The sequence below is a fragment of the Sturnira hondurensis genome, unplaced genomic scaffold, assembly GCF_014824575.4.
Source record: "Sturnira hondurensis isolate 20B ecotype Veracruz unplaced genomic scaffold, ASM1482457v3 Scaffold0000982, whole genome shotgun sequence".
NCBI classification, from domain to species: Eukaryota; Metazoa; Chordata; class Mammalia; order Chiroptera; family Phyllostomidae; genus Sturnira; species Sturnira hondurensis.
This window is the reverse complement of record NW_028073613.1, coordinates 462,612-477,162: the sequence shown is the minus strand read 5'-3', so window position 1 is coordinate 477,162 and position 14,551 is coordinate 462,612. Positions and strand designations below refer to the sequence as shown.

Below are 14,551 nucleotides of genomic sequence, written 5' to 3'. Positions count from 1 at the left end.
TTACCTCCATCATTTTGCCATTTTGCCTTCTCACTGAGGTTACAGTAACACCAATGCATCATAACTGTAACCCATTTTCATCACTTGACAGGGAAGTATTCTATCTATTCATCAAAATGCCCCTCTTTGATCAGACATGCCGCCTGCCCTTCCCATCCCTCAGTCACTCCTCAGACGGGGATAGGTTCTCCCTGGGTGCCAGCAAGACCCTCTCCATGGTTGTAGCGCCTCTATTCCTGTGAGCCCTGGATGGGCCCTAGCACAGAACAGAGCTCAGCCTTCTGTCCTCAGGACTTAGTGGGGATGCAACAGTTCCTCAGTGGGGCCCAGCACTCAGAGTCAGCTTCCTAGGCTGGACCAGAGGAGAGCATGGAAGCAACAGGGTTGTTCTGGACACTTCAGGGAGAGGAAATGGTTCGAACTGTGTGTACTGTCAGCCGTACTTTAGAGTGAAGACAATGGGACGATGAGGTAGGTTTTCAAAGGTTTTATTAAAAACAAAATAGATCAGTAACCCTAACAGCAACAGAGGTGGACTTCTTCCCACTTATCAATCTACTACAACCATTCCTCTTCACCAAGGCTCCTGCTGGGGGTGCTAAGGCCCAAACCTGCCTCTCTGCCCCCCCATCCCACAAACTGCTGATCAAACCTCCATGCTTTCCTCCAGCTTCTGATCTGTCTCCTTTAAGAAAATAAAAATACCCCCTCCCAAACTTGCTTAGAAATAATTTTCAAAGATTAAAACAGCATTTGTGTTTTTTTTTAAATAAACACTTTAAATGTTGGAAATCTCCCTCTCCCCCTAGGCCTAGTTGAGCCTCTAGAGTGCCTGCCTGCCTCACCCCAGGAGGCCAGCTGCCACTTGGTGCCCCTTGGAAATTTTCAGGAAGTAATTTCTTCCAAATTTCCCCTGCAGTCACAAATTCCACACACTGCTCACATAAACACACTGTCTTCATTATAGGCACTGCTCTTCGGCTCTGGAAACCTGATCTCTTTTTGTCAACTAGACCACATGCTTCAGATTCCCTGCAAACAGGAGAGAAAACAAAATTCAAATTCAGGTAACATATGTGAATTACACCTCGATAAATGTTTTAAAAAAGCACTTGCATGTTGGGACTTATCCTCTTGCTGTTTTAGGGAACCCAGAGACCCCAACATGTGAACCAGCAAATCCAGGCTAGCCCACTGGATGGTAAAAGACATATGGCCCAGTTACCCCAGCAACCACCAGTCACCCATAAGACCTGTGAGTGAGGCTTTTGACAGTCAACTGACTGCAGTGCTGGGTGAACCTAGCCCAAAGCAGCAGAAGAACCACCCAGCTGAGCTCAGCCCCGTCACCAATATACAGAGTCATGAGCTAAACAAATGATTGTTTTAAGACACACACACATTCAGGCAACATTATTTAGAGTTTACACTTCACTAACTGCATGAAATCTTCCTCCACTCCCAACCTTTCTTCCTCCCTTAATAGGACACAACCCTCCTAGTATTTCCTCTTGTGGATATCTCTGGAATACGAATTAGAGGTTTTTCCCTGCCCTCAGGCCTAAGTCTTTGAAGGACAAGTGAATGGGCTCTAGGAATGGAAAGTATGCTCACTTGTTCCTTCTTCAGTGTTCTCCTTGCCCCCTTCCCCAAGCAGAAACACTGAGCTCCCGCCCCTATTGACCATTTCTCTTCTGAAACAGGAAGAACTCCCCATGAGGGCAGTGACCTGAGCTGTCTTACTTCCAGTTGATCTCCGAAGCTTAGCACATTGTCTTACACAAAGTATGTGCTCAATAAATGACTGCACAAATGGATGAATAAAAGAAAGGAAAGAAGGAAAGAAAAAACAAATTAGCACTCATTACCTATCTGGTTTTAATTTTAATTTTGTTAACATAAAATACAATAGACTTTTTCATATGTTCAGTTCTATGATTTTTAACATGTGTATAAATTCATGGCAACCACCAACCACTGACCCATTCCATATTCCTATCAGACTGGCTTCTTGCAAGTGGCATAATGCTTTGAGTTTCATGCAAATTTGGGGGGGGGTACTTAACTTTTAAATTTTTTAATTCTTATAGATTTACAGGAAGCACACTTCATTGAGATTCTCTAAGTGGCAAAATGCTACAGAATTATTTAATATGAAAACTAGAAACCCGACATTGGCACTGGTAACAGATTACACCAGTCCTACATGTACTCCTTTGTGTGTGTGTGTGTGTGTGTGTGTAGTTCTATGCATTTTATCACATGTACATGTAACCCCCACCATAAGCAGATTCAGATATATTCCATCCCCACAAAGATCTCCCTCATGCTACCTTGTTACAGTACCCTTCCCACCTCTGCCAAACCTTGAGATTGGCTTTGTCATTCAACATACTGCCCTTAAGCTCCTTCCAAGTTGTGTGACTTGTTTCTTCTTTTTTTTTTTACTTAAATATTTTTAAAGATTTTAACTTATTTATTTTCAGGGAGAGGGGAAAGGAGGGAGAAAGAGAGGGAAAAAAACATCAATATGCAAGAGAAACATCGATTGGTTTAGTTGCTTCTCACACACCCCCAACTAGGGACCCAGCCCACAACCCAGGCATGTGCCCCAAACTGGAACCAAACCCACGACCCCTCAGTTTGCAGGCTGGTGCTCAGTGCACTGAGCCACACCAGCCAGGGCTGTTTGTTCTTTTTTGTTGCACAGTAGCATTCCAAGGTATGGATATAACACAGTTTAACCATTCAGCCATTGAAGGACATCTGGGTTACTTCCAGGTTTTGGCTCTCACACATAAAGCAGCTATCAACATTCACGTACAAGTTTCTGTGTGAACATGGTTTTCATTTCTCTGGAATGAATACCCAAGAGTGTAGTTGTTGGGTTGTTGCATGTTTAGTTTTATAAGAAACTGCCCAACTGTTTGACAGAGTGGCTATACCATTTTGCATTCCCACCAGCAGTGTATGAGTGATCTACTTTCCCAGCATTCTTGTCAGCATTTGGTGGTCTCACTACCTTTTATTTCAGCCATTCTGATAAGTGTGTAGGGATCTCTCATTGTGGTCTCAATCTGCATTTTTTAAATAGCAAATGATGTTGAATATCTTTCCATGTGCTTATTTGCTATCTTACATCCTCTTTACATCTTTTGATAACTAGATTTTTTTTTACTGATTACTTTTGGATATTTCTTTATACATTCTAGATACAAATCTGTTGTTTGATATAAGATTTGCAAATATTTTATCTCAGTATGTAACTTGTCTTTTTATTCTCATAGCTCTTGCAAAGCAAAACTTAATCTTTTGGGGTTATGCTTTTGGTGTTTTAAACCTCTAAGCTAACAATCTCTGGGTAAAATTTGATTCTTCATCTCTTAGTTCAAGCCCCCTCCACATGTTATGTATGAGTGGACATGCCTATCCTCAAGGTGCTTCTCAAATCTGTGCTCTCCTTTGTGTTCCACTGTCTTCAACTTTGTTGTATTTCCCATCACTCAGGCCACTGCAGCAGCCTCTTAACTGGTGCTTCCACCTCTGGAGCTGTTCCCTACTCAGTTCAATAGCTGTGACCACATCATGCTTGCCCTGCTTCCAGAAAACCCCACAAAACTTCAGCAGCTCCCAACTACCTATGAATGAAGTCCAACAGCCTAGCTTAACTGTGCCTTTCTATACTTTCTTATCTCCATGTGAGCCTTTGGTTGTGGTGTTGCCCGTGCCGAGGAAAACCTACAGGGGATTCTGGTGATGGAGCTAGGGTCTTTCCATCCGTGAGTACAGCCAGAGCTTGATGAATGAGTAGATGCATGGATAAACAAAATTCCACGTCCAAGTGTTCTAGCAACACATGTTTACTCAAAGGAAAGGTAGGTGCTGTGTTCTCTGCTGCTCTGTCTCACTCTCTAGTTACATTTGGAGGCAATTAAGAAAAAACAAATAATTTCCACCATAAGTTGATGATGAGCAATACTGAGTTTGGGTAACAATAAAAATGCAAGCTTAAATAATTCCCATTGTTTTCCCCTCACATCTAGCTTTTCCAGTAGTGGGTGGCAGCCTGAGAAAATTCTAAAGGCCAGCATGTCTGGGGCCTGGGGATACACAGTGTATAGACCAGAAAGGGTAAACCTAATTGCCTGTATGTAGAGACCACGAATGTACTGGATGCGAGTAAAACAGACCAGGGGCAAGATACAGGGAGCCCTCTTGATCCTTTTTCTTTTTTCCCCTACTTTGAACTGTGACATGAATATACGAAATAGTTCCCCCTTTTCATAACTCTATTACAAAAGAGAACAAAACCAAAACAGTGTCAGCGAGATGATAAATGGAAACTCATGCTTGGCCTAGAGTAAGAGAGGCAAAAAGGAGTGGTGGGGTCTGTGGCAAACAGGAAGGTACACGCTCAACAAAGTGGGTAGCTGCTACTCAGCTCTAGCCATTCCCGTTTGTGCAGGAATGTGGGCCCAGCCAGATCTTTCCACTTTCCAAGAGAAGTCAGAAATTCACATTTTAGTATAGAGTTTCCACAGTGTTAAATGTGGACCACTGATTGATTTAAATTTGTAAATGTGTGGGACATCGGTGTTTGAGGCCAAACAAAACAGTTTTGGAGGCAAGATGTGGCTCACAGGCTCTCAGTTTGTGATCTCCGGGACAGTTCTGACTTACATCTATGGCACCCCATTTCACTCTCAAATATCCTGGTTTGGACAATAAATTATATCGTCACTCCACCTCTGTTGTATAAGAGGGAGTACTGAATTGGGACTGAGGAGGCCTAGATTCTACTGATTCATCAACTGACTGACTCATTTGTTCATCCGTTTATTCAATAAACATTTATGGAGTGTTTATTCTTTGCCAGGTACTAGGTGCTGGTAAGCACTCTCTGCAATCTTTTTTAATTAATAGACTTTATTTTTAGAGCAGTTTTAAGTTTACAGAAAAACTGGGCAGAAAGTACAGAGAGCTCTTGAATTGCCGCTGCCTCCCTCCTCCCCTGGTAGGCAGTTTCCCCTATTATTAACATCTTGCATTAGTGTGGTACATTTGTTACAGTTGATGAACGAATAGCAGTGCTTTATTATTAAGTCCACAGTTTACATTAGGGTTCACTCTTGGTGTTGTACAACTCTATGAGTTTTGACAAGTGTATAATGTTATGTATCCACCATTACAGTATTATACAGAATAGTTTTACTGCCTTAAAAAAAAAACCTGTGCTCTCTCTATTCATCTCACCCTTTTTTTCCCTCCAAAGTCCTGGCAATCACCAATCTTTTTACTGTCTCTGTAATTTCACATTTTCCAGAATGTCATATGGTTGGAATCATACATCATGTAGTCTTTTCACAATGGCTTCCTTCATTTACCAATACTCATTTAAGTTTCTTCCACATCTTTCTGTAGCTTGATAACTCATTTCTTTTGGGGTCTGAAAAATATTCTATTGTTTGGATGTACCAGTTTGTTTATCCTTTCACCTAATGAAGGACATACTGCTTGCAACCAACCTGTGGCAATTATGAATAAAGCTGCTATAAACATGTGTGTGCAGTTTTTTGTGTGGACGTGAGTTTTGCACTAATTTGAGCAAGGAGCATCATTGCTGGATCATATGTTAAAACTATGTTTAGCTTTTTAAGAAACTGCCATAGTGTCTTCCAAAGTGGCTGTACCTTTCTGCATTCCCACCAGCTATCCATGAGAGTTCCTGTTGCTCTGCATCTATGCCAGCATTTGGTGTCTGGGTTTTCACTATTCTAATAGGGGTGTAGTGGTGTCCCATTGTTTCAATGTGTAATTCCTTAGTGACATGACAGTGAGCAAATTTTCATACACTTTTTTTGCCATCTCTATATCTTCTTTGGTGAGGTCTCTGTTAAAGTTTTTGGCCCATTTTTAATCAAGTTGTTTGTTTTCTTATTGTTGACTTTTAAGAGTATTTTGCATATTTTGGATACCAGGCCTTTATTGGATATATGTTTTGCAAATATTTCGCTCAGTCTGTGACTTGTCTTTTTATTCCTGTCATCTTTATTTTTTTTTAAATGCAGAGCATCATTGGTCAATAAAAATTTCTTTGGTGATAGAAATGTTCTGTATCGATACTGCCTAATATGTTAGCCACTAGTTACATGTGGCTCTTGAGTAGTTGAAATGTGCAGTTGAGAAACTGGATTTTATATTTTATTGAATTTTAACTGACTTAAATTTAAATGGCCACATGTGGTGACCATATCAGACAGCACAGATACAGAGCAGTTCCCTTGTGTTTTTTATCTTCCTGACATGGACTAAGGGTCAGCCTCATTTCCTCTTCCATTTACAACCTCCCTTTCAATCCATTGGCAAGTACTGTGAATTCTACCTTCACAATATATTCCAAATCCACCCACTTCCTTCCATCCTTCACTGCTATAACCTTACTCCAAACCACTATCTCCCCTTGCACGACCATCCTGTAGCAGCCAGAGTATTTTGTTAAAACTTGGGTCAGACCACATCACTCATGTGCTCAAAACCCTCTATGGCTTCCAATCACACCTATAATAAAATCCAAATTACTTAGCTGCCAAGCCCTGCAGGCTCTGGCTCCTGTCTCCAGTCTCTTGCCACAGTCCTCTTTACTCACTCTGTTCTAGCCACATGGAGCATCTTTGTGTTGCTGGAACACATGAGTCATTTTTCTTTTTTTTTCTTTAATTCCATTTATTTTTATGAATAACTGTCATGAATACACCAGCAACTGGCATGATTACAAAAGATACAAAAAAAAAAAAATAGAAGAATGTTAGCCTTCAGTAGAACTAGAATCTGAGCTGAAGGCTGCTGATCAGAATGTCTGACACTTGGCACTGTTCTGATGGTAGCTGGGAAATATGTTTCCTAGACTGCGAATGATTCATATAACTCAGAAAAGTTTAACTTGGATTTCGAAATCTACACATGAAGCTATAGTGCACTGACATTTTCATTAAGTAATTTGCTGTTGACAAACATTTGTTTAGGGTTACATAATACTCTCAAAAGGGAAAGCAGGAAGGTGTATAAATTGCAGATTTTTAAAGCAGCAAGTTGAGATTGTTTTGGTAAAATATTTAATTAGTTATTTTTGTAGGTCTAAAAATGCTACCTCGGTTTTTCAGAGCACAAGAGAACACCAAAGGAAGTCAAAAGGCATAGGGATGTATCAATATAAATCCATCCCAACTTCTGGAAAACAACTGACACAGTGTAAAACCATCTCAAAGAACAGTGCTTGTAGGAATACGAGGCTTGTGGTCTAATTCAGTTTTCACTTTGACTTCTAGTGTATCTCTTACTAAGAATGTGGAGAAAAACAGGGAAATTCTGTTCCTTTAACAACTGTCTATAAGAAGAAGGAAAGTAACAAGAGAAAGTTAATGCAGAGTGGTGGGCCACGAGTCATTTTTCCTTCTTAGGGCTTCCCCCTTCTTTGCACTTGCTGTTCCTTCCACTTGGAGTGCTCTGTCCCTGATTATTCTCGTTTCTTACTCTCTGCGTCATTCAGGTCTCAGTTCAGAAGTCACCTCTGAGAGGCCTTATGACCGCCAAATCTAAGCAGCCACCCCCACTCACTCATTTTCTGCCATGTCATCTTATTTTATGTTGTTCAAAGCACTTAGCACACTGAAAACATCTGTGTGTTTATTTGCTTGTTAACTGTCTCCTGTCACAAGCTCTCTGAGGGCAGGGACCTTGTCTGTCTTGTTCATCACTCTGTTGTTAGCGCCCTTAACAGTGTCTGGCATCTAATAAGGGCTAAATAATGAACATCCGTCGAGTTATCAGGGCAGCTGATGAAGTGCTTTCCCATTCAATCCATAGAGGCTTAAAGCTTGGTCATTGCTCTTAAGGCCCTTATAAATGTGGTTGGAGTGAGCCAACATATGCTTTCAAAAGGAGCACCCGTGCCACCTGGCTAAGTGGCAAATGAGTTCTGCAAACAGTCAGTGTCCTAGCAGTTTGGAGGAACGCTGGAGGTGACCCTAGGACACTTGGAGGCTGCACGGCACCATAGAGGAACAGAGAAATGAATTTAGGACTGCTGAAAAGTGTTTCCAAAGCTTCCATCATATGAGTACCCCTTTCAGAAATGTCATCATACCTACTCAACATCTGTGTTAGTAGTAACAATAATATGTATTTTGGCCTTATCTATCCCCAGTAATAATTAATACTAATAATAATACCAGATGTGCTTAACTACACTTTAAAATATACATTAAAATAAATGACTATTAAAATGAAAAATGTCCTTGTGCCACCTCAAACTGTCTCTCATACAGAGGTACACGGGGCACATCTTGGGGGAAAAATCACTGTAGGGATTGCTGTTGGACTACTGGTGCCCAGGCTGCTCTGCCTACAGCCTCTAGTATCTGAGAATCTTGGATGGTGCACACCCACCGCCCCACTCATCTCTGGCCATCCAGCTCACTCAGTCCAATCTGGTCCCCATCTCTGTTCATTCATTCCACAAGCCTTTACTACTGATGAGTACAATGGGTTGAGCCCAGTGCTGGGTTCTAGGGTCATGGAAGAAAACAAGACATGGTTCTTCTCTCAAGGAGGTCTCAGTCCAGTGAGGAAGGCATAAATGGAGACAAACACATCGTAGTCTATAGGAATGTCGCAATAAAATACCAGTCTGTACAGAGTGTCACGGGTATACAAAGAAAGGATGTGGAAGGCTTTACAGAGGAGGTGGGATCTTGAGGAGCAAAGTGGGACAGAGTGTTCCAGGAAGTAGGAACAGAGCAGGATGTGTAAAGGTAACTGCAAACTTTTTGTGGCCAGAGTACAGGATGAGGGTTGGGGGAGGCAGCGGCAAAAGAGCTGGAGAGCTGGAGACAGGCCAGATCATCAAGGGCCTAGAAAGGCCATGGTCTTATCCCAGAGGCCGTGGGGAATCTCTGAATGGCTTTTTAAGATGGAGAGGAGGCTCATCTGGTGTGATCTAGGGCTAGAGCAAGTTTCACAGCTGCTACCCCATCACAAGCAAGCTGGAGGGTCTCACTCTCTACAGGGGAATGAGGGCAGAACAAAAGATTTCTATGAGGCATGTGCTGATATGGATGGTTGATTTAATTTTAGCTCTTAATTGTCAACTGCATTGCTTGTCTTGGAATGTAGATCCCTCCTGTCATCAGAAAGCCTTTCAATGACAATTAAGTATAACCGCCAATTACCACTTGTCTGCCTCTGACCTGAATTAGAACCTGAGGCTATGGATTAATCCCACCAGGCTTCTGGCATTTACAGGATATCAGCACGTAAACTATGTTCCCCTGATGGTTAGGGTGCTCTGGTCTTAGCTTGCAAGGGACTATTGCAACCTCAAATGGAATCGAAGCAATTTCTAAAATAGCCTATGATTCACTTTTTCTCCCCTCCTGGGCCTGAATCTGCTGGATCCATGTGGAGGGATAGGCACAAGTAACTGAGGTGACATCACAGAAGTGGGCTGTTTGCCTGCCAGCCAGCCAGCCAGCCAGCCAACCTATGGAGCTCAGCCTCCAAGTGTTTTATCTGCTGGGCAATGCCTCCCAGGCATTTTGGAGTTACAGCTCCATGCTCTTTGGTCCATGTGCTTTTGCCACATTTCTTTTTCAGACAAAAATACTGGGCTGGGAAATCCAGGATAATGGGAATAGCAGCGGCAGGAAGAATAATACAGCCTTACATCTGTATAATGCTTTAGAGTTGTGAAAGCCATTTGCTCCATTTTGCTCCACCCAAACACCAGTGGGAAATGGAAGCTGGGATTTTAGGCCTGAACTGGAGACAAACTCTTGCTCTCTTGCGCAAAGGAGCTAAATGCTAACATTCCCTATTCATCTCGAGGCACATCATGATTAGGTCTTGGATGCCACTAGAAGGTCACAGACACTCCCTTCAGCATCTAGGTGCTTCCTGGAAGATAAATTCTCAGGACAATTGCCTGGCAGGCACAATCTATTAACCATGCCATCCTGATTGAGCCAGCAAGGACTGCCAGTCTTAGCACTGCCAACTCCTTCTGCACACTCTGGTTTACAGTCCCAGTGGTCCCAAAGACCTTTACTGGAGCCAAACGCATAGCTGCTAACTGTGGAGCCCTGAAGGTAGGGTGTGTCATGAACATCTGGAAGTGCCAACAGCTGCCAGAGTAGCTCGAGGGCCTGTGAAAGGAGAAACTACCATTCAAGTCATATCAGCCATCACTGCAGATCCTGAAGTGAAGGGCCACTGAGCCCAGCCGTGAACAGCTGAGGAGTGGGGTGGAGGAGCCATAAAAATAGTTCTGCAGTGGTCTCATGTTTGCTCTGTGATCTTCCAGCACCTGGTCCCAGCATAGCTTGGAGTCCCCAGTGCTACAAGTCAGCATGAGGTCTTCTGGCCTAGTTCCTTCCTCTAAACCACCCTAGCATCATGGCTTCCAGGCAAGAAACCAAAGGGGTAGCATACTTTTGTTTGGCCCTCTTGGTTTAGATTAGAGTTCAGTATCATGCGTGTGTGTTATGTGTGCAGGAGGCAGTGGAGGACAATGATAGACGCAGTGAACCATAAATGCTCAGCCATACTGTGAGAGTGGCAGGTGCTCCTGCTCTTGTTGCTGTAGCTGCCACCACCACCAGTGCAAGAACATAGGTGCTGGTCAGTGCCATGGAAACATCTTCTGTGTAAACCAAAATGCCACGTGCAGGCAATTCTGTCTGTTGGAAATCTTGGAGGAGTATATAAGCGACCCTTTTGAAAGTCGAATCTGTAAAACCTATATGTGGAAAGCGATTAGCAGAACAGGGTATCATCCCTCCAAAGGACAGAGGCCTCCCAGAACTTGTTTTCCAGCTCACGGGGGATATGTGTGCCTATGAAAATAGATTAAGGATAACCACCTCAGCCTGTTTTAGAGATGTGAATAAAGATCTTGGCTTGGGACTGCCTCCTCTCTGGTTGACTGATTTTTCAATTGATTTGTATTTATTAGCTAATGAAATTAAAGTTGTAAAAATGATAACAGAAACACAATAAATCTCTCCCACAACTGGCTGTTTCTATGTCACTATGGTGCATTCCTCACTTTGATTACTTCAAAGTCTATTATTTTGTTCTCAATTATTCTGTTTTTCTGGCACAGGAGAAAATCAATTTGTTTTATTTTCTCTTATTCATGCACTCAATTATGCTCTTCGGGCACATTTAATCACTTTGATGTTTTCATTTTACGGCCTGTCTCTAGGCACTTCAGCTGCATTGCTGCCAACGGGCAAGCAGGACTAATTTGCATGTCACAATAGACTTGAAATTCTAACTCAATTTAGAAATCTTTATGAAATCTCCCTCCAAAATATGCTTGAAGCTGCAAAGAGGCAGAAGGATGTTGGAAACCAGGAGCCTACAAAGATGATTCCCTTTCTCAAAACACTTGAGGGCTCTTTAGTGGCCTGACTCTGGATTGGGGATGTCCCTGTCCAGGTATAGCAGAAGAGCGCACAGGATGGGATGTCTGCAGAGCTTCCTCTGGAACTTTGTGGCATGAATCCTGCAAAGGCTGCCCCTTGGCAGCAAGGCCAGAAAGGCTGGGCCTGCCTACTCTGGCATAAAAAGCCTCTCAGCGCTGCTGGATTTGGCTGCTGTGCTACAGACAGCACCTGAGTCTCAGCTGGTTAAAGGGCCTCCGGGTAGACCGAGAGAATTGTCAACAATTAGGTATTCCAGAACCCAGAGTGGTTTACCTTATTTTCTCTAATAAGTTCCAATCTCCCTTTAGCCCCTTGATAATAGAGCTAAAGGCTGGAGGGGAATGAATGATATAATTGCTTTAGGCATGTACTTTGGGCAAACAGGAAAAAAAAGTGCTTAATTAAACACAGTAGAGCCTCCAACTGTTCTTCAAAAGTTCTTGGTTTGTTGTATGAAACAAGCAACCGCTCCATCAGGCAGAAGAAAAAGTCCATATTTCCTCTTCTAAATTTTGAGTATAACCTTCAGTTTCTTGTGTGGAATCCCAGCTCTCTCACTTACTTGCTGTGTGACTTGGCACAAGCTAATAATCAACCTTCTTAAGCCTCAGTTCTCTCATCTGTTAAATGGTAGATAACACCGTTATCTACCTCAGAGACAGATTTGTTTCCCAAACTCCAATACTGTCCAAAATGTCACCATATTCATAGACTACTTATATCTCTCATGCTGACTCTTTTTTTTAACTTAACCCCATCTTACAATATCTGTGCAATCAAAAAGAGTTTGATGAGATAGTTATATTTCTAATTCACATTAAAACTTATATATTAAACACAATAAATTTGTTCCTTGCCTTGGGGGTTTTGATTCTGCTTTCCCCCTACATCTAGAATATTCTTCACCCCAATTTCTGCAAAGCTCTTTCCTTAATTCATTAAGCTCTAGTCCCAAATGTCACCTCTTCAGGGAGGCCTTTACTGACCATCCAATCTAAAATAGCACCCGTTCTGAATTTCTCAGAAGCCAATATTAAATATTCACTTACTTGCTTATTGTCTGTCTCCCCGACTAGAATTTAAGTTCCACAATGGGAAGGCCTTTACTTGTTTTATTTATATTTTTATCACTGGTGGCTAGTATAGGGTCTGGCACATGTTAACACCAAATACATATTGGTTGAATGAATATTAAAATTAAAAAAAAAAATGGCCTAGCGGTAACCAGGCTCCCCTTCCACCCCACCATGGTGCTATCAGAGAAGGCAGGGTGGAAAGCCAGGACTTTCATCCTTGTGCCATGTCAAGGATGACCATCCAGTTCTGTGCCAGTAAGGGCCACATGGGGAGCAATAACAAGGTATCACTCCCATTTCCTGGCCAGGTTGGTATCAGTGAAGGTCTAGTGAGGATCCTGAATTTTTACTCCTGCCCAACAGTATCGAGGTACCCACCCTGCAGGCTGTCAATGGCAGCCGGATGGGAAACCTAGACTTTAATCCCCATCTAAAGGTAATGGGGTGATGCCCCATTCCCCTGCCTGTGTGGTGTCAGAGGAAGCCTGCTAAAACAGAAGATTTAAATAAGATGTAGGGTTTTGTAAAAGTATCCAAAATGTTCAGGATACAATAGAAAAGCACTCACACCAAGAACAGGAAACCCTCAACTCGAATGAGAAAAACACAACCACCAGATGCCAGCATAGAGATGACACTGATACTGGAAATACCTGACAAGAAGTTCAAAGCAGACGTCATAAACATACGTCAATGAGCAAGAATGAACATACCTGAAACAAATGAAAAGAGTAAGAAGTTTCAACAAAGAAATAGAAGAAATAAAGAAAACTAAATGGAAATTTTAGAACTGAAAAATACAATGAGTGACGTAAAAAACTGAACAGATGGGCTCAATAGCAGCATAGAGGGGGCAGAAAAAGAATCAGTAAGCTGGAATAAAATAGTAGAAACTATCCAGTTTGAACAAAAGATGAAAAATAGTCTGAAAAAATGAGCAGAACCTTGGGAACCATTGTGGGACTATGATAAAAAATGTAATATTCATGTCACCAAAGCCCCAGAAGAAAAAGAAAGATTGGACTGAAAAAATATTTGAAGAAATAACGGCTGAAGATTTCCCAGACTTGGCAAAAGACACATACCTACCTACTGAACTTCAAACTGTATAAACTCAAAGAAATCCACGCAGAGGCCTATCACAATCAAATTCCTCAAAACTAAAGAAAAAGAGAAAATCCAGAAAGTAGCAAGCCAGAAACAAAGACTTACCTATAAAGGAAAGATAATTCAAATGACAGTGGTTTTCTCATCAGAAATTATGGAGGCCAGAGGATGTGGTACAACATTTTTCAGGTGCTAAGAGAAAAAAGTCTATACCCAGTGAAAATATCCCTCAGAGGTGAAGGGGAAATAAAAATATTCTCAGAGGAAGGAAGACAAAGAGAATTTATTGCTGTCAGACCTACCCTAAAAGAATAACTAAAACAAGTTTTTGAAATGGAAAGTAAATAACAAAACAAGGAATCTTGGAACACCAGGAGGGAAGAAAGAACAATAGAAAGAATAAAACTGTGGTTAAATATAATAAAATTTTCTCTCTTGAGTTTTCTAAATCATTTTTGATGATTGAAGCAAAAATTAAAATACTGTCTGATATATTTCTTAATATATGTATTAGAAATATTTAAGACAATTATATTATAAATGGAGGGGAGGAAAGGGACTTAAAGGTAGGTAGGGTTTCTACACTTCAATCCTTTCTATTCTACTACGGATTAGAAAGGAAGAAATGAAACTCTCTATTTGCTGATGAATGGTGATCTGTGTAGCAAATCCTAAAGGATCTACAAGAAAACCTAGGACAAATCAATGAGTTCAGCAAAGTCATGGGATAGAAGCACAATATACAAAAACTGTATTTCTATATACTAGCAATGAACACATGGAAACCAAAGTAAAAAATACAATGACTCCAAAAAAGAAAAGCCCTGGCCCTGTCTGGTGTGGCTCAGTGGATTGAACGCTGGGCTGTGAACCAAAGGGTCACCG

General features: G+C 41.7%; 1 protein-coding gene across 1 annotated transcript in view; it reads right to left on the bottom strand.

Moving 5' to 3' along the window:
* Positions 1-472: 472 nt before the first annotated feature.
* HDAC8 (histone deacetylase 8) overlaps positions 473-14,551 on the bottom strand; it is a 252,551-nt gene continuing 238,472 nt past the window's right edge. The window contains exon 11 of the mRNA XM_037057687.1: positions 473-1,032. Coding sequence (XP_036913582.1) covers positions 1,010-1,032 — 23 coding nt within the window. The 3' untranslated portion in view covers positions 473-1,009. The remainder of the gene's footprint in view (positions 1,033-14,551) is intronic.